At 62.0% G+C, this 26,093-nt stretch overlaps 12 protein-coding genes across 12 annotated transcripts in view; 6 read left to right on the forward strand and 6 right to left on the reverse strand.

The window, feature by feature from the left end:
- RHTO_04008 (C6 transcription factor) overlaps positions 1–2,715 on the reverse strand; it is a gene marked incomplete at both ends in the record, with an annotated part of 2,922 nt that extends 207 nt beyond the window's left edge. The window contains 8 exons of the mRNA XM_016417676.1: positions 1–87; positions 139–721; positions 776–865; positions 923–1,198; positions 1,308–2,098; positions 2,221–2,459; positions 2,517–2,548; positions 2,609–2,715. The exon at positions 1–87 is cut by the window's left edge and continues 207 nt beyond it. Of these exons, the coding sequence (XP_016270835.1) occupies positions 1–87; positions 139–721; positions 776–865; positions 923–1,198; positions 1,308–2,098; positions 2,221–2,459; positions 2,517–2,548; positions 2,609–2,715 (2,205 nt within the window). The remainder of the gene's footprint in view (positions 88–138; positions 722–775; positions 866–922; positions 1,199–1,307; positions 2,099–2,220; positions 2,460–2,516; positions 2,549–2,608) is intronic.
- Positions 2,716–2,941: 226 nt separating this feature from the next.
- Positions 2,942–5,084, reverse strand: RHTO_04009 (5-oxoprolinase; the record flags this gene model as incomplete). Its single annotated transcript, XM_016417677.1, has 6 exons — positions 2,942–3,149; positions 3,211–3,574; positions 3,631–4,149; positions 4,254–4,776; positions 4,838–4,876; positions 4,983–5,084. The coding sequence occupies 6 exons, from the start codon at positions 5,082–5,084 to the stop codon at positions 2,942–2,944; spliced, it is 1,755 nt and encodes a 584-aa protein (XP_016270836.1).
- A 627-nt stretch (positions 5,085–5,711) lies between these two features.
- On the forward strand, positions 5,712–8,286 carry RHTO_04010 (5-oxoprolinase; the record flags this gene model as incomplete). Its single annotated transcript, XM_016417678.1, has 6 exons — positions 5,712–5,809; positions 5,862–6,035; positions 6,095–6,423; positions 6,479–7,477; positions 7,535–7,790; positions 7,851–8,286. The coding sequence occupies 6 exons, from the start codon at positions 5,712–5,714 to the stop codon at positions 8,284–8,286; spliced, it is 2,292 nt and encodes a 763-aa protein (XP_016270837.1).
- Positions 8,287–8,314: 28 nt separating this feature from the next.
- RHTO_04011 (DnaJ family protein) lies at positions 8,315–10,574 on the reverse strand (the record flags this gene model as incomplete). Its single annotated transcript, XM_016417679.1, has 8 exons — positions 8,315–8,538; positions 8,598–8,690; positions 8,747–9,030; positions 9,092–9,702; positions 9,759–9,905; positions 9,960–10,031; positions 10,107–10,294; positions 10,355–10,574. 8 exons carry the CDS (start codon positions 10,572–10,574, stop codon positions 8,315–8,317), a joined length of 1,839 nt encoding a protein of 612 aa, XP_016270838.1.
- A 130-nt stretch (positions 10,575–10,704) lies between these two features.
- On the forward strand, positions 10,705–13,112 carry RHTO_04012 (mitochondrial outer membrane protein; the record flags this gene model as incomplete). The annotated part of the gene is made up of 10 exons (XM_016417680.1): positions 10,705–10,770; positions 10,827–11,231; positions 11,287–11,676; positions 11,736–11,828; positions 11,884–12,015; positions 12,067–12,152; positions 12,243–12,357; positions 12,423–12,506; positions 12,569–12,872; positions 12,937–13,112. The coding sequence occupies 10 exons, from the start codon at positions 10,705–10,707 to the stop codon at positions 13,110–13,112; spliced, it is 1,851 nt and encodes a 616-aa protein (XP_016270839.1).
- Positions 13,113–13,406: 294 nt separating this feature from the next.
- Positions 13,407–16,049, forward strand: RHTO_04013 (PAP/25A associated domain family; the record flags this gene model as incomplete). Its single annotated transcript, XM_016417681.1, has 5 exons — positions 13,407–14,144; positions 14,204–14,538; positions 14,598–14,686; positions 14,746–15,551; positions 15,609–16,049. 5 exons carry the CDS (start codon positions 13,407–13,409, stop codon positions 16,047–16,049), a joined length of 2,409 nt encoding a protein of 802 aa, XP_016270840.1.
- A 516-nt stretch (positions 16,050–16,565) lies between these two features.
- RHTO_04014 (uncharacterized protein) lies at positions 16,566–17,197 on the reverse strand (the record flags this gene model as incomplete). Its single annotated transcript, XM_016417682.1, has 3 exons — positions 16,566–16,847; positions 16,908–17,021; positions 17,078–17,197. The coding sequence occupies 3 exons, from the start codon at positions 17,195–17,197 to the stop codon at positions 16,566–16,568; spliced, it is 516 nt and encodes a 171-aa protein (XP_016270841.1).
- Positions 17,198–17,881: 684 nt separating this feature from the next.
- Positions 17,882–19,218, forward strand: RHTO_04015 (Mepce protein; the record flags this gene model as incomplete). Its single annotated transcript, XM_016417683.1, has 4 exons — positions 17,882–18,302; positions 18,355–18,742; positions 18,806–19,098; positions 19,154–19,218. 4 exons carry the CDS (start codon positions 17,882–17,884, stop codon positions 19,216–19,218), a joined length of 1,167 nt encoding a protein of 388 aa, XP_016270842.1.
- A 475-nt stretch (positions 19,219–19,693) lies between these two features.
- Positions 19,694–20,788, forward strand: RHTO_04016 (Hexapeptide transferase activity; the record flags this gene model as incomplete). Its single annotated transcript, XM_016417684.1, has 4 exons — positions 19,694–20,269; positions 20,328–20,412; positions 20,466–20,592; positions 20,650–20,788. 4 exons carry the CDS (start codon positions 19,694–19,696, stop codon positions 20,786–20,788), a joined length of 927 nt encoding a protein of 308 aa, XP_016270843.1.
- A 232-nt stretch (positions 20,789–21,020) lies between these two features.
- On the reverse strand, positions 21,021–21,762 carry RHTO_04017 (uncharacterized protein; the record flags this gene model as incomplete). Its single annotated transcript, XM_016417685.1, has 3 exons — positions 21,021–21,159; positions 21,223–21,443; positions 21,505–21,762. 3 exons carry the CDS (start codon positions 21,760–21,762, stop codon positions 21,021–21,023), a joined length of 618 nt encoding a protein of 205 aa, XP_016270844.1.
- A 604-nt stretch (positions 21,763–22,366) lies between these two features.
- Positions 22,367–24,142, forward strand: RHTO_04018 (tRNA-splicing endonuclease subunit sen54; the record flags this gene model as incomplete). The annotated part of the gene is made up of 5 exons (XM_016417686.1): positions 22,367–22,461; positions 22,515–23,004; positions 23,057–23,354; positions 23,417–23,660; positions 23,716–24,142. The coding sequence occupies 5 exons, from the start codon at positions 22,367–22,369 to the stop codon at positions 24,140–24,142; spliced, it is 1,554 nt and encodes a 517-aa protein (XP_016270845.1).
- Positions 24,143–24,298: 156 nt separating this feature from the next.
- On the reverse strand, positions 24,299–25,922 carry RHTO_04019 (uncharacterized protein; the record flags this gene model as incomplete). The annotated part of the gene is made up of 3 exons (XM_016417687.1): positions 24,299–25,637; positions 25,695–25,741; positions 25,830–25,922. 3 exons carry the CDS (start codon positions 25,920–25,922, stop codon positions 24,299–24,301), a joined length of 1,479 nt encoding a protein of 492 aa, XP_016270846.1.
- Between the last annotated feature and the right edge of the window lie 171 nt (positions 25,923–26,093).

Below are 26,093 nucleotides of genomic sequence, written 5' to 3' on the forward strand. Positions count from 1 at the left end.
ATTGAAGGCGGATGTGAAAGGCGGTGCGGCTTGCGAGTAGGCGGAGGGAGGAGGGTTCGGAAGGATGGGGGGAGCAGGAGGGAGGGCCTGCCAAAGCGCCGGTCAGCACGATTCGGCGAAGTGCGCGAAACGACGCACCGAAGATTCAGCCTGCTGCGACGCGTTCGCCTGCACTGGCGGCGTCCACCCAAGCCGCAGCAGCTCCTTCGCGAGGTTCGAGTGCGGGTCGAGCGCCTGAACAGCCGCGCTCTGCAGCGGATCCGCCTGCGCGGGCGCTGCAGCGTTCGAAGAGCCCGCCTCGCTCGTCGACTGTTCCTCCTCAGGCTGCTCAGGCATCCACTTCGAGACGAGTCCGTCGAAGATGTCGGCGGTCTGGACGGCGCAAGGCCATGCCCGTCCCATCTCGCGCAAGATACGACTGCACGAGCGAGTCGCCTCTCGAGCATCCGTCGCTCGCTTCTTCTGACCCGCTGCATCGGCATTGACGAGCGCGAGCAGGTGGGTCGTCGCAGCAGCGAAGGCGATCTGGGTAGCCGAGATGGGCGCGAACCGCAAGCCTGGCGAGCGCTGGTACAGTTCGAAGAGGGCGACGATGCGGGTCGCGGCGCTATTGCAGCGCTTGATCGCCGATTCGTTGATGGGGACGTTGTTGGGCGAGTTGTGCCGGACGTAGTAGGGGCGGTGGAGCAGGATGATGCAGAACTGGTACATGCAGTTGAGCCTGCGGAGACACCAACATTAGCGAGATTGACGTTGAGGAGAGGTTGCGACGCACATGCAAACATGTGGCGGAGGCGGCTTCGACGTTTGCGGCGCGATCCGCAAGTCGACCGGCAGACTCGACGCCCACGTCTCGAGCTCAAGACTGCAATCCGTACGAATCAGCTAGAAGCGCAATGTGAGGACGAAGGAGCGAACACACTGAAGTTCCGAGACGCGGTTCAAGACTTGCGCCGAGTAGAGCTGCACTCGAAGCGCATATACCAAGACAAGGATCTTCTCCTCGATGACGGCGAGGCGGCAGGTCCAGTGGAAGGTGGAGGAGAGCAGGCTGGATAGCGGCTTTGTGGGCGAGTCGCCGGCAGCGGGCAGAGGCGACCAGGGTTCCTTGTCGCAGTCGACATCGACAACTGGTAAGGCAATCTCGATGATGTTGCGCAGGATGGACGGGTTGCGACCGACGTATGAGGACCAGAGCCTGCTCAAAGGGGAGTCAGCGTGAGCGGGTGTGAACGCGGCTGGTCCGCATGAGCGGGAGTGCAAAGGAGAGGCTCGTCTCCACCGCCAGCGAAACAATGGAGACGCACTTGTCCTGCACGTACGCGCACCACATCACCCGGTCCCTCGCATTCCGCGTCTCCTCCGTCAACAACCCTCGCGAGACGTACGCCGACGCATCGATTCCCAATCCCAGCGTATGGCTCATCCTGAACGCAATCCCGCTGTAGAGGTAGCCGAGACCTTGTAGGCCGTTCCCGCTGTGGTAGGATCCGAGGAGGAGGAGGCCTTGCAAGGTTGAGAGCATCGGTCGCTCGCCTTCATCCTCGACGAGCGCCTTGGCTCGTCCCGAAAGCTCCTTCGCGTCGGAGCGATCGCGGAGGCGCTCGTCGTCCGAGAGCGAGCAGGCAAGGGAGAGGAGGGCGTTGTGGAGGAGCGGCGAGTAGGCGGATGTTCGGACTGAAGGAGTTGGGTGGGAGGGATCGATCGTAAGGCAGACGGCGAGGTCGTGTCGGAAGGCGGCTTCCTCGACCCAGTGGCACCAGCCGTTGAAGTAGCGGAAGAAGCGGATGAGGAGGTTGTCATGTAGCTCGGCGTCCCACTTCTGGGCGACAGCGGGAGGCAGATGTCGCTGCCAGTCGAGTGGACCGCTGGGAAGAGGCGATGTCGCGGCGCGGTAGGAAGGGAAGGGCGGAGAGGCGGCGGTGAGAGTCGACGCTCGTCGACGGAAGAATGAGTTCGTCTGGGCGGACAAGGGTGCGCCGGGAGACTGCGAGAGCGCTCGCGAGTCGTCATTGTTAGGAGAAGCGAGAGGTTCCGGGAGATGTTGAAAGGCTGATGTCGGGCCGTAGTTGGTGAACTCGAGCGTCTCTTCGTCGAGCTGCGGGGGCCAAGAGTCAGCCATTCCGCGTTTGAGGCGGTAGCTCTCAGCTCGCTCGAGTGAAGGGCCCGAGCAGGCTGTCCCCACGAGCGAGAGTTGAGGAGCTGTCGAAGGGAACGCACCTTCAACCTGTCCAAGCCAAGATCCGCCTGCACGCCGTCCTGCGCGGCCGTCCCGTCACCGCCCACGTCTAACGCACCGTCAAGCGTGGCTGCATCGTCCGAGACGCCAGCCTGCGTGAGGAGGGCCTCCAGGACCTTGACCCGTTCCTCGAGCGCTGTCACGTAAGTCTTCGACGCGGGCTTTCGTCCGTCCGTCTCGCCGCTATAGGCGCATGTGTCGTGATACAGTGTGCAGGTAGCTGCACGCGATAAGCGATGTCAGCTTGAAAATAGGGCGAGAGAAGCGGAAGACTCACAACAAGGCGACTTTCCGTCGCATTTCGACTTCCTGCGTGCGGGCTAACGCGTTAGTACTGACCGAGGAGAGTACTGCGAGGGCTGCAAGCACCTTCGGCGGCACTGCTGGCATGCCCGCGTCGCGTTCCTCCTCACGGCCTCTGTTCCCCTCGAGACCGTCTTGCGGCCGTCCTTTTCGGGTCGCCGCTGGCTCAGCATGGCACAGATAAGTCCAGCGCAGTCAAAGCGAGTGTCGGTGAGCGCAACGAAGGAGGAGCGAGTCGTGCGAGGAGGAAGAGAGTGGGGCAAAGGTTCGCCGCGTCCCGAGTCGAAGACAGGGGTGCCAACGACGACGAAGCTTTCTTTGTTTCTCGCGAAGGTACAGCAGCCAGGAGAACAACAGAAAGTATAACAATCGACGACGAAAGGGATCCGCGGCTATTCACTAGACACCAAGTTGCGCCGCCGCCCGCTCAGCGAGACTTCCGACCAGTCCAACGAGAGTAGGCTTGCTCGCCGCCTTCGACGCACTCGGAGCGACGTTCTCGTCTTGCCAGTCCTCGTCGCCCCAAGCTCCTGCGCCGGGCGTGTGGATAACGAAGCGGTCGCCGGCGCCCATCTTGATTGTGCTTCGCGGTCCAAGGTTGATGACACTGCGAGCAGCCTCGATGTCAGCGTCGAAAGCGAGAGGAGGAGTGTGAGACTCGTACGCACCGAGGCGACGAGTCGTCGGCCTTCCAGTCGCCGTCCTCCTTTCTGCGCTGCTTGATCCACAAGTTCTTGCCGCGCTCGCCAGGCTGGCCACCCTTGAGACCGTACGGTTGATTGACGCGACGCTCCGACAGGATGGACGCCTCGATAGGAATCGTGAACTCGACGTCCCGCACGACTCCATCGCCGCCCTTGAACTTGCCCTTGCCGCCGGATCCCTCGCGGATGCTGAACTCGTGGAGGAGGCACGGATAGCGTCGTTCGAGCGTCTCGACGTCGGTGATGCGGGTGTTGGTCATGTGGCAGTGGATGCCGGACTCGCCGTGCCAAGAGGGACCAGCTCCGCTGCCGCCAGCGATCGTCTCGTCTGCAATGTGCGGAAAGTCAGTCATAGAAGCTTGAAAGGACGAGAAAGATACGTGCAGTAACCGAAGTTTGAAGTGCCAAAAGTAAAGTTGTTGCAGTCGCCTTGCGACGCCGCGACGGCCTCGAAGCAGCGGAGAACCGTGTCGGTGACCCGCTGGCTGGTGGTGACGTTGCCGCCAACGACGGCGCAGGTCTCGGACGGGTTGAGGATCGTGCCCTTGGGAATCCTGAGCTCGATAGGCGCGAGGCAGCCGGCGTTGAGCGGGATCTCCTCGTCGCACATGATGCGGAGGCAGTAGATGACGGCGGAGGAGCAGACGGCCATCGGCGCATTGAGAGACGACCAGGTCTCGGGGCCCGTTCCTTCAAAGTCGAAGACGGCGCTGCCGGTCTCCTCGTCGATCGTGATGGTCAACTCGATAGGCGAGCCGTCGTCCATGTGGTCGATAGCGTGTAGGACATTCTTGCCCGCACGCTTGGCCGCCTTGCAGAGGAGGTTGCGGACGGCGAACTCGGCGTTGTCGCGGATGAAGCCCATGTAGCGCTGGACCGTATCGAGGCCGTACTCGTCAATCACTGCGGGTTCAAATACGATGGATACGGGTCAGTAATGCGGCAAAGAGGTTGGAAAAGGCGGTTGGGCGGGGAGGAAGGGAAAGAGGAGGCTACGGGGGACTCACAGCCGTAGAGGAGGGTCACAGCGCGATGGTTCGCAGCGATCTGCGCCTGCAAATCCGACTCGACGTCGCGGAAGCAGCGGGAGCCCGACGAGCCAGGGTACGAAGCGGGTTCCGTGACGAGTCGCTGGTACAATCCCTCGCGGTCGTACTTGCCCTGGCGCACGATTTTGAACGTCTCGATGTTTGCGCCCTCCTCGAAGATGGTCGTAGCGTTCGGAGACATCGATCCGGCCGATACGCCGCCAATGTCGGCGTGATGTCCGCGAGATGCGACGAAGAAGATGATGTTCTTCTTCTCGGCGTCGAATACTGGACGCACGGCTGTGAGATCAGGCAAGTGGCTTCCTCCAGCGGTGGGAGAGTTCGTCAGGAGAACATCGCCATCGACGATGCCGTCGCCGCTGGGCGAATCCGGTCCGACGCCGAGAGTTGCGACCTGGTAGCGGACGGCGAAGGACATTGAGCCGAGGTGGACGGGCAGGTGAGGCGCATTGGCGATGAGGTCTCCGTTCGGAGCGAACAGCTGCAGGCGGAACGAGGTTAGCGGAAAGGCAAGGGACTAGGAGGAAAGGAAGGGACGCGACTGCACACGAAAAGTCGAGCCTTTCCTTGATGTTAGTGCTCTGGGACGAAGAGAAGGTCAGCAGAAGCGTCCACGGCGTTTCCAAGGAGAGTAGCGCGCGATAGCGAAGCTGGGAGGAGGAGGAGGAGGAGGAGGAGGGAACTCACGATGGAAGTGAGCTGGAGAGCGCGACCGGCGGCCTCGGCGACGCTCATAAAGCGGTTCGCAAATAGCGTAAGCAGGATGGGGTCGGGTTTCTCGATGGCCATGGCGAGTTGTTCAGGTCGAGGTGGTGAGGAGGAGAGGATGCGCGAGGACGGCTCGACAGCCTGTGCGAGCGCGTCGGCCGGTGTGGGGCTGTAGTAAAGCGGATTTCGACATCTAGCGGGACCTTTCGAGCGCAAGATAACGCAAAGTGAGCGTCAACGACGAAGTCAAGTTCCGGCCGACGACTCTCTCGCGCTCTCACCACTCGCGACCTCGCTCCGACTGGCTGGAAGTCTGCGCGGAGCTTAAGACGATGCTAGAGTATACATCCCGGCTGGTCCGCTGCTCTGCCGGCCCTCTGCTGGCGTCGCTTCACGCCTTCGCCATTCTCATCAGTTGACGGGTCCGTCTGATTCCCGGACGGCAACAACTGCTTGGGCGGCTTTGGGACGACTTGGACTCCCCCGGACAGCGATTCAGAACCCCCACAGCACGAGCCCATCCCGCCCGCGGCCGCCAGAGACACCGCTCACTTCGACCTCCCTCCCTTCTCCTCCTCAACTGCTCTGCCAACTCGCTCAATACGCCTGTCTCGGACACGACCCACACGCAGTTCAGCTTGCTAGCTACTCTTGACACACGCACCTAGCCGCATTGCGCTGTACCGCCTTGAGCCCTTCCTCCTCGCCATGCCTTCCATCCTCCCGGCCTACACGCTTCCCGACCACAGCATTCAGGTAGCGATCGACAGAGGAGGCACCTTCGGGGGCACGTATCGCACGTCGTCGTACGAGCGCGTAGAACTGACGCCGTTTGCCGTCGACAGACGTTCACGCCAGCTGGCCTCTGGAGGACGGCGAGCGCAAAGAGATCATCTTCAAGCTCCTCTCGGTCGACCCCTCGCACTACGCCGATGCACCTACCGAAGCCTGCCGCCGTGTCCTCGAACTTGCGACCGGTACGAAGATCCCTCGAGGCGTCAAACTTGAGACGGCCAAGTTCGACTACATCCGGTGCGTGAGCTCGCAAGTTCCGGGCGTACCTTACGTGCTGACTTGTACCGTGCATGCAGCCTGTCAACAACGGTCGCGACCAACGCCCTCCTCGAGCGCAAGGGCGCCCCTCACGTCTTCGTGACGACCAAGGGCTTCCGCGACCTCCTCCGGATCGGCAACCAGTCTCGACCCAACATCTTTGCTCTCAACGTCCGTCGCGCCGAGGTCCTGTACGAGTCGGTTCTCGAGGTCGACGAGCGAGTGACCCTTCACGGCTACACCTACGACCCCGACTTTGAGAAGAACGCGCCCAAGTTTGACGACGCTGGCAAGCTCATCAGCGACCACGAGGGCGAGTTCGTGCGTGGAGTGTCGGGAGAAGCGGTGCAGATCCTGCGGAAGCCCGGTGCGTCTCGCCTCCTCCTCTCCGGTAAACCTTCCTGACTCTTCTTTCGCTTCAGACCTCGCCAAGGTCCGCAGCGACCTGCAGGCGATCTACGACCGTGGCGTCCGCTCGGTCGCCATCTGCTTCGTCCACTCGTTCACCTTTCCCGACCACGAGAACCTCGTTGCCGACATCTGCCGCGACATCGGCTTCCCTCAGATCTCTGTCTCGTCAGCGCTCTCGCCGCAGATCAAGGCCGTTCCGCGCGCAACGTCTGCCTCGGTCGATGCCTACCTAAACCCGGTGCTCAAGGACTACCTTCGCGGCTTCTTCAAGGGTTTCGAGTCCTCCCTCGCCGACGGTACGTCCGGGGCACGCGTCGAGTTCATGACAAGCGAGGGCACCCTCGTCGACGTCGCTCACTTCTCCGGCCTGCGCTCCATCCTCTCTGGGCCGGCCGGCGGCGTCGTCGGCTACAGCTTGACGAGCTGGGACGAGAAGGAGCCTGGCAACCGTCCACTGGTCGCACTCGACGTTGGCGGAACTAGCTCAGACGTGTCACGCTTCGATGGACGCTTCGAAAAGACGTACGAGACGACGACGGCCGGCGTCTCGATCCAGTGCCCGCAGCTCGACATCAATACGGTTGCCGCAGGAGGAGGTTCATGCCTCACCTTTCGCAACGGGCTCTTCCGCACGGGTCCCGAGTCTGCCGGTGCGCATCCTGGACCGGCGTGCTACCGCAAGGGCGGCCCGCTCGCCATCACCGACGCCAACCTCGTCCTGGGCCGCCTCGTGCCCGAGATCTTCCCTCGCATCTTCGGCCCGAGCGAGGACCAGCCCATCTCGCGCGAGGACTCGGTCAAGGCGTTCGAGGAACTGAGGCGCGAGATCAATGCCTACAACGTCGAGCACGGCAACGGCAAGGAGATGACGCTCGACGAGGTCGCTTTCGGGTTCATCAAGGTCGCGAACGAGACGATGGCCCGCCCGATCCGCGCGCTCACCGAGTCGAGGGGTTTGTCGACGTCCAAGCACATCCTCGCGGCTTTCGGCGGAGCCGGCGGTCAGCATGGTGCGCTTGCGCTTCCTCGCCTTTTCTTACGATCGATCCTGACGAGCGCTACCGCAGCCTGCGAACTTGCGCGCACCCTCGGCATCAACACAATCCTTATTCACCGCTACTCGTCCATCCTCTCGGCCTACGGCATGGCCCTCTCGAACCGCGCCTTTGAGAAGCAGGAGCCTTGCGCAGCCGAGTACAACGACGCCAACAAGCCGGCCCTGCTCGACCGCATTGAGCGGCTGCGAACGCAGGTCGTCGAGGAGCTTCGGCGGCAAGGCTTTGCGGCGAACAGGATCGACGTCGAGTGCTACCTGAACATGCGGTTCGCTGTGTGTTCACCCTCTTCATTGCGCTCACTCGCTGACACGCTCCCATCCTGCAGCTACGACGGCTCCGACACGTCTCTCATGACCCTCGCTCCCGCCGACGGCTCGTTCGACTACCAGTCCGCGTTCGAGGCAATGTACCGCACCGAGTTCGGCTTCCTCATCGAAGGCAAGGCCGTCATGGTCGACGACGTCCGAGTACGCGGTATTGGCCGCACGTTCGACTCGCTCGGCGAGTCCGTCCACGCCGAGGTTCGCAAGACGACCTTCTCGCCCGCCGGCGTCGATGCCAAGGCGGAGAAGAGTCGGACGAGCATGTACTTCGAGCAGACTGGCCGCGTGGACGTCCCCGTCTACCTGCTCGACAACCTCGCGACCGGCGACCTAGTCGAAGGACCGTCCGCCATCGTCGACGGCACGGCCACCCTGATCCTCGACCCGGGCGCATCGGCCAAGATCTGCTCTCGTCATGTATACATCACTCTCGCTTGAGCTGTAACTCGGGAATTGTTGTTCATCGTTACCGCTCCTCCTTGTCTACGAGATGAGCGCGCATCGGCAGCGCGACCGCCTCCTTGTCCTCCCATACCGCCTCGTGCAGCTTGCCCTTGAACCTGTAACGTATCCGGAGAGCCTTCTTCTCGCCGATGGCGGGGTCGTAGAAGCCGAGGAGGGAGGACTTGCTTCGGCCGGAGGGAATGGTGAGTTGCGAGAGCGATGGTGGGAGGAGGGCTTGGAGGGGGACTGCGAAGGCGACAGAGTCAGCGAACAGGCTCGAGTCGGGATCGAGAGACCGGGCACACCTGTGACATCGAGCCAGCGAAGTTTCGCCTCATCTTCGACCTTCTCCTTTGTCGCCTCGAGCACGCCGTAGATCGCCTCTTCGATGACCAGGCCTGCCAAAGGACGGTTTCAGCTTGTCACGGTGAGAAAAAACGCTCAACCGGCTCACCATTCTTCGCCTCCTCGTCCTTGATCCGCTTCTTGACATGCTCCGCCAACAACGCCTGCGCATCGAGCGCCTCCTTCCTCCGCTCCCGAATGACCTCCGCATGCTCCTTCCGCAACTCGCGAATCTTGCCGCTGACGCGCTTGCGTTTCCGCGGCGCGAGGACGAGGTGGTTGGTCGCGATGAGCGAGAGGGCGGGAACAACGGTGAAACCGAGGAAGATGCGCGTGTCGAAGCCGGAGGAGACGATGAAGGGGAGGTTGATGCGCTGGCCAAGGCGGGCGAAGCTGCGTGCGCAAGAGAAGTCAGGCGACAGAAGGGATAAGATGCGCTGACCGGCGAACGCACCGCAGCTTGACGGTCATCGCGCCGTTCGCCGCAACTTCGAGACCCATCCCTGCCTTGACATTCTCCGTCACTCGCCTATCCGCATTGATGCTGACACTCGCCGCTCCAACGTTCGTCACCGCTCCACCAAGCGATAGCTTGACGCCTCCCAGCACCGTCTTTGCCCAGTTGACGCTGACCTGCTTGACGAACATGGCGCTCGTCGCTTCGACGCCCCAGCCAGACGCGTGGTTCAGTCCGATTGAGATCGAGCTGTCCGAGTACGGCTGGAGGAGGTGCGCTCCCCATGAACCGATCGCCCATGCGCCTGAGCGGAACGTAAGCGTTCCAGTCGTGTGACGGTAGATCCGTCGGCCAATGACGAGGGAGAATTTTGGGGGTGCGGCGAGATTGCGAACGGGGAAGTCGAGGCGGGCAAAGGTGTCGGGTGAGGGAGAGTAGGTACCCTTGAAGGTAAAGGAGCGGGGACGGAGGACTGTCGTGCCGAGCTCGAGCGAAAGTCGGCTCGAGGGGTTGTGCTGGAGCTTCAGCAGCATGTTGCCGGCGCCTTGGCCTTGTCGTGCGACGAGCTGGGTGCTGGCGAGGATGGCGGTTGAGGGAGTGAGGGGTGTCTGCGGGTCAAGCGGGTCAGATGGGCTGCAGAAGCACACATAGCCGTCGAACGCACTGTGAACTGGTGCTTGAGGAAGAGCTGCCGTGTCGTGACCGTCTGCAACCGCTCGACGATGCCCAGCTTCTCTGGCCCGCCTAGCCGTTCGAGCTCCTCATCCGGCAAGAACAATACTCGCGCATCTGAGATGACAGTCAACTCGCCCTGCACAAATAAAGTCAGGCGACAAAACGCAGAACAGACGGGGGAGATGCGCACCTTGCTCTTGACGAGATTCTCGATGTTCTGCTCGAGCTGTTGCCGGTTCATCCGCTCGTACTCTGCGCGGAGCTGGAGCGCAGGAAAGGATCAGGAAACGCGAGACTGGGTCGCTCGTCTTCCAGCGTCCGCGATCCTCAAACTCACCTCTGCAGCCGTTTTCCCCTTCGTCGCAACCTCCCAGTTCGTCTTCAAGCCCTTCTCGCCCAGCTCATCGTAGATTGCTCGTCGATGTGGGTCGGAGAGAACTTCGTAGGCGTGCTGGATCTGAGCGAAGCGGGCATCGGCAGAGGATTTGAGGGAAGGGTCGCGGTGTCGGTCCGGGTGCAGGAGGGCTGTGGGCCGGCCTATCAGCTCTGCATGACTTGACACGGTAAAGGAGATCAGAAACGCACCTGCCAGCCTTCGGTAGCTCTTCTGAATCTCCTCCTCACTCGCCGTCCGTTCGAGGTTCAGCACCGCGTACAGCCCGTCCCGGTCGGCGTCCGTTCCGAAAGCCTCGCCGTCGTCTGCATGCCTGTCGAACAGCGGATCCGACTGCTCCCACGAGTCGTCCTCGCCTAATCCCTCCAGCGGAGTCTTTCCGAACGATGCGCCGAAAGTGCTCGCCGACATCGCGGGCGGTCAAACGGACAATTCCGAGTAGTAACAGGCAGTAGCAGGCAGTCCCTGACGTCGTCCCAGCAGTCGATCGGGCCCGTTGAGCGCGTAGAGAGCGAAGGGAGCGGAATGACGGAGCGAGAGGATGGTTTGGCTCTTCCAGTCGACACGGTTCAAGCGAGAAAGGGCAAGTGCAGCGATGGCAGACACTGTGAGTGCTACGGACCGCGTACAAACCCCTGCGAGCTCACCTACTGCTGTTTGCAGGCTCCCTCTCCTCCTGCCGACTTGCAACCGTCGACGTCGACACGCACCACTCCGCGGGAGCACGCAGCGCGGGCATTCGCACCAGAAGACGTCCCAGTGCCTCCAGTCAACCTGCGCGGACCGCTCATCCCGACTCCCGACACCCTTGACCCCGTCTCTCCCCGTCTCTCCCCCGAACCCTCTTCGCCGCCTCAACCACCGACTGGCCCTCCCGCTACGAACGAACTGCCTGCGCCGAGCCCTCCACTAGAGACTGTGCAGCCACAGGGCGAGATCGCGGCGGCCGGAGTCGAGATTGTCCTCGGCGAGGACGAGCAGCAGGATGCGGCGGCATGGCAGCGCGAGCGGATTGAACGGAAGCTGCGCGGCGAGTACGAGCGAGCAGGGCGCCATCTGGCAGAGATCGTGCGTCCGCTTCACTCTCTCCAAAATTACGACAGGCTGACCCCAACTCGCGCAGGTCAACGACAACTTGGATGCTCCCCTCCGCCTCAACGCCATCCGCATCCTCGGCGCACCTTCGACTCGCCCGTCTTTCCTCTCTCGCATCTTCGCCCCCTACCTCGCACCCCTCCCGCCTCCCTCTTTCCTCGCAGCTACCTTTTCTCCCGACTCGTCCGCGCATGCTCCCCCCTCAAAACAGACTCTGCGTTCTCTCCTGCAGGCGACGCGGGATTTGACGGCCACGCTGGAGAAGTTCGATATCTATCGGGGTATCGAGGCGAGTTTGGAACGGAGCGACAGCGTGTTGAGCGAGAAGGAGGATGTCGACATCGTCTTGCGGGTGAGGGAGGCGCCCAAGTATTTCTTGCGGACATCGACGGATGTGGGAGACGGAGAGGGGAATGCTGTGAGTCACCCCTGCTTCCTTCGTGTCTGACACTCGCTCACTCTGCTGTGTATGTGCAGTCTGCAACGGCCAAGATTCGCAATGCATTCGGCGGAGCCGAGACGATCGAAGGAAACGTCTCATTCGGGACACGGACAAAGTCTGCCTTCCAGGTGCGTCTCGTCCATTCCGCCGGGCGCGGAATTCCCGCTGACCTCGGTCGAGCAGGTCAAACTGGACACTCCGGTCAACTCTTCTACGACGACGCATGCCGACCTGAGCGTCTTTTCCGCACAACGGGACCTCAACTTTTACGCCAGCTGTCACGAGGCGACGAAGGGCGCGATGGCGCGGTTGCGGGTGCGTTCAGTCCTTTCGTCGCTCGTACTTTGCTAAGATGATCCGCTGCAGACACTCTCCTCTCTCGGCTACCACGAGTTCGCATACGAAGCGGTCTTGCGACAGATCGGCGACCTCGCACCGACAGCGTCTATGTCGTGAGTTTGCGCTTCACGAACGCCTTGCTTCCAGGCCTCCTTCGCTTGTTGGCCTCTCGTAGTTTCCGTGCGTTGACTGTTGCTCAACAGGATGCGGGATGCTGCCGGTCCGACCGTGAAGAGCTCGCTCTCGCACACCTTCACTCGGGATACTCGCGATGATCCGTTCGTTGCGACTCGCGGGCACTACCTTCGGCTACGACAGGTACGTGGTGTGTGTGTAATGAGATGGATAGTACCCAGCCCGCTCATATACTTGCCTTCTCGCAGGAGTATGCCGGCCTGGGAGGCGATGCGCAGTTCGTCAAGGCTGAGCAGGAGGGGTCGATCTCGCGCTCGCTCGGTGCTGGCTACGTACGTGCCGTCCTCGACCTCGAACTTTGTCCATGAGCTACGCTGACAAGCACTATTCGCAGTCCGCGTCACTTTCCGCGCGAAGTGGCCTCCTCCTCCCTCTCTCCCGCTCCGGCACCTCCTTCTTCCCCGACCGCTACCACCTCGGCGGGCCCAGCTCAGTCCGCCACTTCCGCCTCAACACGATGGGTCCGAAAGATCTCGGCGACTACCTCGGCGGCGATGCGTTCTACGCAATTGGCGCGAGTCTGTTGACGCCTTTCAAGGTGCCGACGCCTTGGCGGAAGGGTGAGGGCGAGAAGTGGTGGAGCAGCGAGAACTTGAAGGGACACGTCTGGGTCAACGGCGGCAAGTTGGTCGGCACTGGTGCGTTGACTCCTCCGTCTTTCATTGGCGACGAGACTGAGAATGCGAGGCTTCGTCGCAACAGCCCAGCCGTACTCTTCCCTCCTCAACACCGCGCCGTCCCTCACCTGCGGCGTCGGCCTCATGTACCGCCACTCGCTCGTCCGGATCGAGGCGAATGTGGGCGTCCCGCTCGTTCAGACGCAGGGAGAAGGCGGCGTCAAGGGCTTCCAGTTCGGCTTGGGGCTGAGCTTCCTTTAGGGTAGTCGAGTGGAGATTTGATGGCGAAAAGGTGCAGGGGCACCGTCGGAGGGTGAAAACGAAGCAGTTTGTAGACAGAAGGGCGTCTCGCAGATAGACCCGCAACTCCGTTCGCACAATTCTCACGCATGCAGCATCTCACTCGTCTGATTGGCCGTCCCTGCCACCTCTGCCCTCCTGCTGGGCGAGTGTAGTCCGCAGACTTGCTCCTCGCACTGCTTCGCCTCTGCCATTCTCTCGCTGCTGTCGCTCCCGCTCGGACGAGCCGGCTGACTTGCTTGCAGCACGTTCTGCATGCTGAGAACGCTGCTGCGCCCACTCAGCTGCGCCCTCAGCCCGCTCCCGATCCGCACCCTCTTCTCCTCCGCAACCATGTCTGCACCTCTTCCCGCCTTCCAGACTACCGAGTCGCTTTGGCCGCTCGATGAGGCGCCTCAGCAGAGCTCGTCAGACACCAAGAAGCCTCGCAGCCGCCACCGACCGCGTCGGAAACCGGAGAACGCAGCCGACTCTTCCTCATCAGCAGCAGCTTCAGCTCCCGCCAATCTCCCCTTCTCCGGCCCGCATCTCACCGACACATCGTCTTCGCAGCACTCTGCGCCCGGATCGTCGAGTCGAGGATCGGGGCGAGGTCGCGGGCGGGGCGGATTGGCTTCGGGAGGCGGACGAGGAGGAGCAGCGAGGGCGATGAGCACTTCGGCGCGGACAGACAATTGGCGACCGGCAAGTGCAGCGACGAGCAGTACTGAAGACGTAGGCGTACCGGTCTCGCGAGCGCCGTTCGCGCGCACTCCTCGCGGCGGCAAAGCACCTGTCGATACCAACTGGCGACGCAACGCCTCCTCGGGACCTGGCGCTTCCAACCGCTCGTCAAGTAAGGAGCGACCGGCACCCGCCGCCAAGCAGGGCGGAAGGAAGGGGAAGAAGCGGAAGATGACGACGGCGGAGAAGAACTTCATTTTGCTGAACGAGGTGGAAAAGGCGACGGGACCAGGGGCGGATCTCGCCAAAGAGATCATGAAGCTCTACGAGGTGCGTCGCAGCTTAACGTCCGCGCCTCCTTCGCATATGCTCACTCCTCCCGCTCGCAGCTTCAACGGCCGTCGAAGGCTGCGGTCGCAGCGCGGGAGCACCTCATCAAGGAGCTCGAGCATTGGCTCAACGGTGAGCGCTTCAAGTGGGGACACCCTCACAGCCCTTATTCGCACCCGCTTCGCATCGAGCCCTTCGGATCCGCCCGTTTCGGCCTCGGCACCTCGACGTCCGACCTCGACCTATGCTTGCTTGACCCGTACCGGCCCGAAGGCTTCTCAGAAAAGTACTTCTCCTCAAGGAACCCGACTCTGAAGGACTTGCCGGACATTTACAACATGCGGAGGATCGCAAAGTCTCTCGAGCGCGCGAACTTGTCGGACGTGCGAGCCATGTACGTCCTTTGCCTGCCTTCTCACGCAGTTCCCATTGCTGACACCATTCCCTTCGCAGTGCAGGCGCCGCTGTGCCGATCTGCAAGTTCAAGGTTGAGATGGACGGTCACGAGATCGAGGTCGACCTGAACACGAACGAGCGGCTTGGTATGTTCGCGACTTATGCTGAAGAGCCGCGTTTCGCTTGCTCACTGGGGGCCTCCCAGGCGTCTACAACTCCCGCCTGATCAACAGCTACTGCAACTTGCACCCGCTCGTCCGGCCTCTCAGCGTCTTCATCAAGTTCTGGGCCAAGCAACGCGGTCTCAACAATCCTGCCGGCACTCCCACGACCTTCTCTTCCTACACCCTCATCCTCCTCGTCATCTCGTACCTCCAGCACCTCGAGATCCTCCCTTGCCTCCAAGACCCCGACCTCATCGCGCGAGCCGGCACGCCCCCAAAGCTCTTCTTCACCACGCCCAAGACGCACGCGCGAAACGGCCGCCGACGAGGCGAAATCCTCGCTAGTATCGGCTGGAACGTCACTTTCGTCGAGTACGATGCGGCGCCCAAGGAGTATGAGCCGGCGCCGGCCGAACTCCTTGAGCTTGCGAGGGGCTTCTTCCACTACTACGCCGACGAGTTCGACATGGAGAACTACATCGTCAGCGTTTGGCGCGGACAGCCGCTCCCACGGCAGCGGCCCTACAAGCCGGAGGAAGAGCTGGCGGATGACGTACCTGTCGAGGAGCAACAGAACGAGGAGGACTTGGTCCTCGCGGCGTTGAGGGAGGCGGATGAGGCTGAGCCGAAGCTTCAGGCGACTGAGGTCGATGTCGACGGTGACGCTCAGAGCGCTGCTGGCCGACCGCCTCGGCCGGACTCGAGGTCGTCGGAGCCGATGGAGTACGGCGAGTTCGAGGAGCCCGAGCGCTGGGAGCGCAACCTGCTCGTCGTGCAGGATCCGTTCATCCTCAACCGCAACCCTCCTGGCAACGTCCACCCAGACTGGGTCGACGAGTTCCGCTTCGTGCGTTGGCCTTCTCCCGTCCGGTCTCTCTTTTCCGCTGACTCTCTCGCTTCGTAGCAAATGCGCCGCGCTCGTGGCCTCATCGACCAGAAGGCTCCGCTCAAGGAGATCTGCGCGTCGATTGAGTCGGAGGCCCACTACATCCCGCTCGCCATCCGACGACAAGCCGAGCGAACCGCACGAGCCAAGAAGGCGCGGAGGGAGAAGCGGGCGGAGAAGCGGGACCGCGCGCTGCAGAGGAAAGTCGTCGCAGCGGCTGCAGTCGCGGCGTCGGCGCCTGCGCTCGACTCAACCGAGGCTGAAGGTGTTGCTGTCGAGGTGGTCGGCGCGTCGGGAGACGAAGGCTCGTTGGAATCGGAGAATGGCGAGGTGCTGGAGGCGGACAAGCTGTCGCGGGCGAAGGACGAGCCTGAGCGGTCAGACGAGGAGCCGTTCGTCTTCCGCAACCACACGGCCTTCGTTGAGATGGGCGACGGAGCAGAGGCGCGGGAGAAGTAGACTGTACTAGACCGGCAACATTGTTGTTCAGCATCGCTCTTACCGTGCTTTCGCCTCACCCAATCCCAGCTCGACGAGTCCTGCCACAGTCCCTCGTGAGTACTTGGGCTATCCAACGGTTCTGCTGTCACTCCATCGCCGGTAGCAATGCGAGGAGGAAGGGAAAACAGGAAGGTCGAAAATTATGTTGCTCAAGGGCCGAAGACTACCAGCCGTTCCTCAACAGCGTATTGCGCCTGGAGACGGGAATGAAGCGACGGCGGTCAAGAGAGTGCTGTCAGTCGGCAGAAGGGTCAGCGTGAAACGGAAGAAGAGGTTAGTCGTCAATTCTCGCCTGAGCGTGTGCTTGGTGTTCCTGCGTGCATGCCGGACAGTCTTGAACCGGGTGCTCAGGAATGAGCGGCGTCTGTAGGTGACAGGAGGTAAGTGCACGGAAGCCAGCGACAGAAGGAGGAGCGTTACCGTCTGCAAGAGGATGTCCGCCGTTGGCTGTCGAGGCAAAGGTCAGGACACCCGCTATAAGATCTTCTTGAAGAGGAGAATCATCACAAGATAGGCCACAACCTGTGCAGGACTCGCCATCCTGCCATGGTGTTGCAGTCCGAGTGCGACGAATTCCTCAGTGTGCTGCAGGGCGTGCTCGCAGCGGCGGAGGAGGGTCTCCTGCTGTATCCCAGTCATCTGTCGCCATCGAGCGACAGTCTCTGGCTCAGTATCCTTCAGCCACGCGGAACCTTCAGGACGCCCGGCAACCGAAGCCATTTGCTTCAAGACAGCCCGAAGCTGGTCAAGAATGGGCTGCAACGAAGAGCAGGAAGAGAGTCAGCTTGGCGATGCTGTGCTGCTCAACGAGCTCACAGGTCCGCAAAGACAACCCAGTTGCCGACCATACTCGCCGCCGAGACGTTCGGCGTCGGCGTCGCTCCATGATTGTTTGTCGCCCATCACGTGTTCGTATGCCTCGAGGCCGACCTGTGAATGCCGACATGTGAGCACATGTGGACATCGGAAAAGAAGAGGAGACGCACCGCAGCTTTGGCCAAGTTGAGGAAGACGGGTGGCGAGACTGCAGCCATCTTCTTCTCGTCCGCCTCCAGTCGCTCTTCGATAGCTGTGATTTGATTACGCCCTTCTTCCGAGCCACGCATGACTCGCCAGCGTGCCTCGCACAAACGAGGATCCGAAAGGACGCCCTTCCTCCACGACGCAACTTCGCTCCGGCGGCCCGCTCTTCCACCTGGAAACGCAGTCCTGAAGGCATCTGCGAGTTCCACCACGAATTCTCGGTGCAAGAACGGCGTTGAACTGGCTGGCATGCTCACAAAGCAGGCCGAGGCGTAGTAAGAGGCAAGAGAGGAGCCCGGTCAAATTCGAGGTCGACTGTTCGTCCGGCAAGTCCACGGCGCTTCCGTGGACTGTCCGACTTCTTCACGTGGTTTGTGAAGATGGTCAAGCCCGAGCCACAGTAGGGCGTGATAGCGAGAAGAGAGGAGACTCAAGGGAACGAGTCGACGACGGCAAGACGACGGCACCTTTGAGCAACGAGTGTGGGACTTGGAGTGAGCGACGATTGAGCTGGGAAGCCACAAAGCGTCGCAGAACCCCTTCTGCGCTCGCAGGCGAGATCGAGCGTTCGAGAGATGAAGAATCGAGGACGGTGAGGGAGGAAGTGTCGCTCCACGCGGGCGCCGAGCAAGCAAGGGAGCGCTTCTAAATACACCAGCAGAAGCATCGACGCCTTGACCAGCCCAACGAGCGATGCCAGCGGTGCGGTGGACGCGCAAGAGAGCGTCGCGCAACTCTCCCTCGCCCTCAACGCTCTCCTCGCTGAGATGGCCTTTGAATCTGTTCCAGTGACTAAGAGACAGCGCTATGGCATCCTCGACTCGCGCAAACCCGACCTGAACCCGTCTGCGCCCCAGCCACCCGACCTCTGTTTCCTCCCCACCTCGACCTCGTCAGGGTCGCACACACGCCGACAGACAGCATCGAGCGAGCACAAGGCGAAGAGGAAAGCTCGCGCGGCGCCGAGCGGGAACTATCAGGGCTACTACGAGCGCCGGAAGACGGCGCGAGACGAGCCAGACGAGCGACTCGCTCTCATTCCGCAGGACTGGGTCAAGGGGAAGAAGGTGTTGGACGTCGGATGCAACACTGGCGCGGTGTCGGTCGAGCTAGCACAGCGATTCGGGCCCGCGAAGGTTGTCGGCGTTGATATCGACCCTGGCTTGATTCGACAAGCGAAGACGTTCGGTTCGTCAGCCCGCTTTCAACTCGTGAGCAGATACTAACGCAAGTGTCACAGCTGATACGGCGTGGTCGCGACAGGCGCCCCTCGAGCGACTGATCGCCGAAGCGCAAGAGATCCAGCGGCAGCACTCCTCCCGTTCTTCCCAGCCTGCATCACTCTCATCCCTCCTTTCCGACGGCACCGACTCTCCCTTCGTCTCGGCCGACCCTCACTACTTCCCTGTCTCGCTCCCTCGCATGTTCGGCAACCTCCCCCAGCCTCGACAGCTTGTCACGATCATGAACGGCGAGACCGGAGACGCGCAGGCTGGACAGAGGCGAGGGAAACGGAAAGACTTCTCGACGGAGACTCGAGCTTTTCCGGAGAACCTGCAGTTCGTCGCGGCGGACTGGGTGAACGAGACCATGGAGCCAGACAGGGACGGCTACAACGTGATCCTCGCGTGCGCCAGACTTCTCTCCCGCCTGCTAGCTCACGACGGGCCGCTCACGATCGTCCTATACAGCTTCTCGGTCACGAAGTGGATTCACCTCTCCGGCCTCAATCCTGCCCTCCTCACCTTCTTCCGCCGCTGCTTCGATTGCCTCCGGCCCGGCGGCAAGCTCATCCTCGAGCCACAGCCTTTCAGCACATACGCCCGCAACGTCAAGATGACGCCCGAGCTGCAGGAGAACTACGATCGCTTGAAGGAGGGAGCGGAGAAGGGATGGAGGGCGGAAGAGGGCGACTTTGAGAGGGTGCTGCTCGAGCTTGTGGGCTTCGAGAAGCGGGAATTGCTTGGCAAGACTGGCAAAATTGGTGAGCGTGGCTTCGCTCTCTCCGCGCGAAGACCACTGACAGCTGTCACCGCCAGGCTCAACTTTCCGCCGACCTGTCGAGGTGTACACGAAGCGCGGCAGTAGCAGCACGGCAATCTGAGCGCCCGGCTTCTCCCAGAAAGCTCATCCGGCTCCATATCGCCAAGCTGTCTCATGCTCGCCCAGCGCCGTGCTACGGGCGGTCCTCGCAGCCCGCGCCCGTCCTGCTGTTCCGACGAACCATCTCGAGTGAATGGTTGACGTCCGCGCACGAAGTCGTTCGCATGGAACAATTGGCACGAGGTTATTCAGGTGCGTGCTCGATCAGTCGCCGCCAGACGATGAGGCCTGAGCCCGTTCATCGTGCAGCTCCTGGACACCGGCTTGCTAGATCCGATGTCGCCGCCATGTCGCCGTCTGGCCGATCCTGTTCGCTAGCTAGCAGCTAATCACGCGACAGACGCCGCTTTGGCCGTCCCAGCTTCGCATAAAAGCGCCACTGCTCTTCCTTCTCTCTCTCCTCCTCATCCGCGCTTCGTTCTCCGTCTCCCTCGCCCAACCTCTCACATTCCTTCCCACACTCCCTCACACTCAACATGATCTTCTCCCGCCTCTCGCTTGTCACCTTCCTCGGCCTGGCTGCCGCCTCTCTCGCTTCAGACGTCGAGCCGGCTCTCGAATCTCGCACTCTTCACCTCGGACTCGGCGGCGGACTCGACATCGGCGCAGGCGTCGGTATTGGCGCAGGCGTCGGCGTTGGCGCAGGCGTCGGCATCGGCGGCGGCGTTGGACTCGGCGGCGGCGTTGGAGTCGGCCGAGGAGCGGGCGCCCACGGCTCGTCCTCCTCGAAGGGCAAGGGCGGCAAGGACTGCGGCTGCGACTCTAAGTCCCGCTCGAAGAAGAGCAAGGGCCACAAGTCGACTTCGACGAAGAAGAAGGCGCACCACTCGTCCACGCCGGCCAAGAAGGGTCACTCGTCCGGCCACAAGTCGTCGGGCTCGAAGAAGGGACACTCCGCCGCAAGCGCAAAGGCTCAGGCGCACGTCGTCACGACGCTCAAGACCTGCCACAAGGACATCGTGCGCCTCGGCGGCGAGCTCAAGGGCTCCCTTGCGGGCTGCGACCACAAGCAGGCGCATCTCGTTGTCAAGGCTGTCGCTGGCATTATCGGCGTGCGTCTTCCTCACTTGTCTACCTGCTTCCAAGGCTTACCCGTTCCTTCTCGCGCAGGAGATGCACGCTTCGCTGAAGGTCGCTGCGTCCGCCTGCGTCAAGGTTGCAGCCGGTGCCACGGTCGACTTCGAGGTCAAAGTCGGTGCGTACGTTCCATTCACACGGCAACAGCTCTCACTGATGCAGTCTCTGCAGTCGCGCGCGCCGTTGCCGACCTCCTCAACGCCCTTTACGTCGCCCTCAGCCCGCTCGAGGCTATTGTCAAGGTCTCGCCTGGCCTTGTTCTCCTCCTCTCTGTCCACCTCCTCCCTCTCTGCTTCACGTACGCTCGCTCCCCTCCTCCGTCCAGCGGCGTTGCCTGACCCCTCTTCCGCCGCAGCGTTGTCGGCCTCCTCCACGCTCTCTTCGCCATCTCAGGCGGTCTCGTCGCAGCCGTCGCAGGTCTCCTGCACGTCCAGTTCGCGCACCTCTTCAAGCTTCTCGGCTGCGGATCGCTCGTCGTCGCTCTCGAACTCTAGGCGTCCTCTCGCTCGCCTCACAAGCAGACACTCTTTCCTCCCTCACATTCGCTCTCCAGGTATATAAGATGGACACTCTGAATCAGGTCATCCGACTGCAATGCGGTGATAGCACATCGGATTTAACTCGAGGCGGGACGAGGGAGAAGAGGGAGAGAAGCAGGCACGACTAGATAAAGAAAGGACGGCTAAGGAAGAGAGTGGATATGATCTGGAGGCAAGAGCAGCACGCTTAGAGGGTGAGGATGGAGAGGATCGGTCCGAGGCCGAGAGCGCGGAGGACGGGCGCGACGGTGCCGTCGAGAAGGGTGAGGACGACGTCGAGAAGGCCGGCGACGAGGGCGAAGAGGGTGCTGAGGAGGATGGCGAGCCTGTGAAGATGAAAAGTCAGCATCGCTTGCGCCTGGCAGGTAAGCAACCAGGGGACAGCTCACTCATTGTTGAGCGGGAGGAGGAAAGGCGCGAGAAGAGGACCGAGGCCGGGGGTGGCCGAGATGCACTCCTCCACAGGCTTGAGGGCAGCGAGAACGGTGTTGAGGAGCTCGGCGACGAGGGCGGCGGCAGTGTTGAGGTCGACAGAGCGCTTGGTGAGGTTGCGCTTGGCGGCAACCGAGAGCACCTCGTGTGCGGTGTTGTGGATGACGGTCTTGACTTCCTGCAGGCGAGAAAAGAAACGGTGAGCATAGAAGTGAGTTGAACGACCGGGCTGGACGCACGATGAGGAGAGGTCCAACGGCAGCAACGACTGCCTTGGCGTCCTTGACTTCCTTGACGGTCTCGACTGCCTCGACTATCTCGGCGCCAAGCGACTTGACCTTGTCGATACAGCCGTGGAGCGGAGCAAGGATGTCGTCGGTCGAGACGTGTGCGGCGACGTCGACGGAGAGGCGCTTCTCCTTGATCGAAGCCGGCTGGGAAAGGGCCGAGACGGCGACACCGAGTAGTGAGACGATAGCGAGGCGGGAGAAGAGCATGGTTGGCGGAATCAAAAGAGTGTGCGGTGTAACGAGCGTGGGAGTGGCGGTCCGAGGGTGGAGTCGAGGTGAGGAGAAGAAGAAGAAAGAGAAGCGCGCCTGCTTTATAGCTTCGCAGAAGAGGAGACAGATGCTTAGCGTAGATCTCTAGCTCGCCACTTGCCACGAGTCACGCTAAGAAGCTCGGCCAGAAGAGCGGGGAGAGAGGAGCAGAGGGAGAGGAGGCAAAGCGGCGAAGTCGGCGAGGACAGAAGCGGTTCTCCCAGCAGCAGGCCCGTACCAGCTCGCCGACGAAGCACCAGACTGTTCTTGAAGCTGCCAGCACCGTACTGACGCCCTGCACAGGCTGCCTCAGCGTCGCGAGCTTCAAACTGATGAAGTTGACGAGGAGGTGAAGGGGAGGTGAGAGGAGCCTGCGGGAGCTAGCTAGCCAGTGCGACGCGCTCATCGTCGCCTCCAAGTGCAACGGGCAGCGCAACGGGCGTAGCAGAGCCGTGGCAGCGTGCACGCAGCGAATGGGAGAAGTGAAAGAACTCTTGAGCGGGACCGCAACGCTGCTTCACCTCGTTGAGGACGCTTGTACCGCTCGCTAAACTGCCTAAGCATGGAGGACGACCGACCAACGGCTGCGCGCATCGACCAGGAGGAGGCGGAGGAGGACGCGCTCCCAGACTGGTCTCGCTTCGCTGCCTTCGCAAAGTACGTTCTCTCGCCTTTCGATGGCGCCGGTGGGGCTGACAGTGATGCTACAGGGCCAAGGGCGACAAGGGCGAGGGCGGCGTGCTGGTCCCGTTCATTCCGAAGCGCGGCGAGAAGGACTTCGAGCCGCTCCCTGCGTCCGACGCTTTCCCGCCGTCCAGCAAGGAAGCGACCCTGTCTGAGCATCAAAAGAACCTACTGCAGAACTCTCGAAACGCCCTCTATACCGCACTCTCGTCCGGCTCGCGTCACCACTCCTCTCGCGGTCACAATTCCTTCACATGGCGACCAGAACTCGACGGCGGGAGGGCGACCTGCGACGCAGGCAACGCGGCGTACGGCATCCACTTTGGCAACATTGGGTTCTTCCACCAGAAGCGAAGGCAGCTAGAATTGTTGCCAGAAGAGGCGCTTTACATGGTCGAGCGAGGCGCGGTGGAGCTCTGGCGGGAGGAAGAGGTGGGTTCAAGGGTGCCCATGAGCGTACAGCAGGCCTGGGATGAAGTTATCGGTCACGACGAAATGACGCCGGAGCGGTATCAGGTGCGCCTGGTCCTCGCTGCGCTATCCTGCCCAGCTCACGTCCTCTTTCCAGGTCTATGCATTCCTGCGACGACTCGGCTACGTCGTTGTTCGGGCACGCCCTGTGCCTGGAGCAGAGCGACCGAATGCCGTCAAGCCTGCTCCCGCGTACCGGCACTTCATCGACTGCCTCGCCTACTCTATCCTTCCCATCCGCGACCTTGTCCTACGCCTCGTCTCGTGCGCCCGAGCCATGCTTCTACGGTCACCTACGACGGCCAAGCGGATACGGCTGATCGTGACACGCGCCGTGGGTGCGCGAGAAGGCAAGCAGGCGAGCCTGGTTGCTGGCCGGCGGTGGACGACCTATGGTGCGCGACTGGTCCTTCTGGTTCCTCAGAAGCCCCTCTGACCTCTGGTGCACGTATCGCAGACCAGATCTTCTCTCGCCTCGCGATCATCCCGAGCGGCCACGATCGACCACTCTCTCGCGGCCCTCTGCCTCATACTCCCTCCGTCTTCACGCCTCTCTCGCCAGTGCCCGACAACTGCAAGCCCAAGGACCTTCCTCCGCTCGAACAGTACCCTTACCAGCCGTTCTTCCACATCTACAAGCCCGTGACGAAGTACAAGAAGAGCGACCCGCCCGAGCCAGATTTCAAGATGGTCGTGATCAAGTGCGTTGTCACCAGCTGCGTTCCAGTCCTCCTTGCTCACATTCATTGTCCACAGCGCCGCGACAACGCCCATGCCCGACCTATTCGAGTTCACCGCCATGTTTGGTTCTGCACCCTTCCCTCCCGAACCTTCGGCCGCACCCGGATCCAGCGCAGGCCCTTCCGCGTTCGGCCAGCGCCCTCCTCGTAAGAACGCGCCTCCGCGTCGCGAGCATCCTACCCCGCCTCCTGAACCTCAAACTCGCGTCCAACGGATCCTCTCCTCCATCCCGTTCGTTCCCCGCCTCTTCCCCTCCCTCGCTCCTCCCGCCACTCAGCCTGCTCGCCGCGGTCCGAAGAAACCCTCTCCCTACCCACGGCTGAAGACCGGCCGCCGAACGATCCTCGTCGCAGTCGTCGACAACGGCACGAGCAGCTTGCTTCGGTTCTCGGAGGGAGAGTTTGCCAAGATTCCCTGGGCCGGAGCGGCGAGGAGTATGTAGGGCTGCGCGAGGCACGCGTTGTAATGCATATGCAGATCAAGGTGGAGAGGAAGGAAGGCAAAAGGAGAGAGCAGGCATCACAACAATGCTTGGCCGAGAGAAGCTCGAGTGTCACCGAGATACAGGCGCGAAGGCTTTATAAACTAGGAAGGGAATCTACTGCAAACGAAAGCGTGGCTTCTCGGGCGTGCTGGGCGTGAGCGTCACTTGCGGGACAGTCCGCAGTTGGCGAGTTCTCGGGTCGACAAAGCTGCGCTGCTTCGTGATGACCTTGGCTCGTCGTTGTGCAGGAGAGGCGGCGGGTATGGACGGAGGTGGCGGGGCGTGAAAGTCGAGTGCGAATGGGTCGAATGGCGGGAATGCGGAAGAAGGGGAATCGAAGACATCGTCGGTGGTATCGTATGGACGTCGGTTGATGCGTGAGGGCGTAAATGTGGGTGAGGTCGGGGAAGACGCCATCCAGGCGACGGACGAAGGGGCCGATGCACTGAAGGGATCGTCGTCGCTTTCGTCGCTGCTGAAAGAGCTCGACGGTGCGCGCTGCTCAAGCAGCAACTCCTGTACCTCCATCGCCTCAGTCTCCTCGTCGTCGTCATCGCTATCTTCGACTGCCCGTCCTGACTTGAGCGACGGATCGAACAGCGGCGAGAGCGGCTCAGCAGACGGGTCCGCGACAGAATCGTGCTTGATGAGTAGATCTCGCAGCATTGCTGCTGCGCTTTGCACGTTCGAGTCGCTTGTCGGCGCAAAGGCGGAGAAGGGGTTGCGGAGAGTTGCGGACGAGGCGGGCTTGCGAAGCGAGGAGGCGAGGCGAGAGCGGAAAGAGGGCGGCGGGGAGAGCTCAGGTTCTGGTGAAGTCGGAGGAAACGTCGGTGCCCAAAAGGCATCGATGGTTGGCGAGGGGAATCCGGGCGAGGCGGATGCGTGCGGAGATTGGGGCGGCAGTTCGACCGGGACTTGCATGAGGCTTGTGCTCGAGGCAACTCTGCGCAAGACGCGGGGCGCCTTCAGCGTCGCAGCCGATGCTGCCGCGCGCAGATGTGGCGACGGACTGGTCGTTGAGGGCGAGTACGGGAGGCTCGGAAGGGCATCAAGCTCCTCTTGGGAGTAACCCGTCACCTTGGACCGCACATCACCCTCGCTGACCTCGGTCGCCGTCGTCTCGAAAGTGGCGCTTGACGATGCAGGCGAGTCGAGCCAAGCGTCGCTCCGCGCGGACGACGTAGAAGACCTTGAGGACTCGGTTTCTTCCGCTTCCCGTCTCCGCCTCAACGCATCTTTGACCATCCTCGACACCTCTTCCGCAGTCGGCGTAGGTGGCATCGGCTCTTTCGCCTGTCCGTACCACCGCGACCAGCTGAAGAAGCCCTCATCCGCCGTCGATCCCGTGTCCGACGATCCAAGACGGGGAGAGAGGTTGAAGACGGATCGTGCTTTGCGGAGGGTCGTGCCGGCTGGTGACGATGACATGAGGGGTAGGAAGCTGGCGAGGGTGCTGCAAGGGTCGAAAGTCAGCGCTGCACGCGAGAGTAGGGTGCGAGGAGCGACGTACGGGGACCAGGGCGAGTCGTGCGACTTGACCTCGTCCGTCTGAGCGGGCTGTAGCGGGTCGAGGCACATTGTAGGCTTCGTCAGCTCATCATTCGAGCGCCCATCCCCTCTCGAGGGGACTGAGCCAAGGACGCACCTTTGCATTCACCGCGTCCTCCCGGCCCGCATGCGCACTTTCATGCCTCGATTGGGTCGCAAACTCATCTGTTCCCCAGAGTGAGCTGACCATGCGCTTTGTACGCCCGCTGGAGTGGTCGACGGAGCGTGTGCCGGAATTTGTTGAGGGAGATCAGGAGGACGAGTCGGGATCCCCGAACAGCGAGGGCGGCGGGTAGACAGAGGCACGGCCGTGCTGCACTCAATGAAGCGGCGCAATCAGCCTCGCACGCAGCCAAAACCA

This window comes from Rhodotorula toruloides (assembly GCF_000320785.1).
Source record: "Rhodotorula toruloides NP11 unplaced genomic scaffold Scaffold25, whole genome shotgun sequence".
NCBI classification, from domain to species: domain Eukaryota; kingdom Fungi; phylum Basidiomycota; class Microbotryomycetes; order Sporidiobolales; family Sporidiobolaceae; genus Rhodotorula; species Rhodotorula toruloides.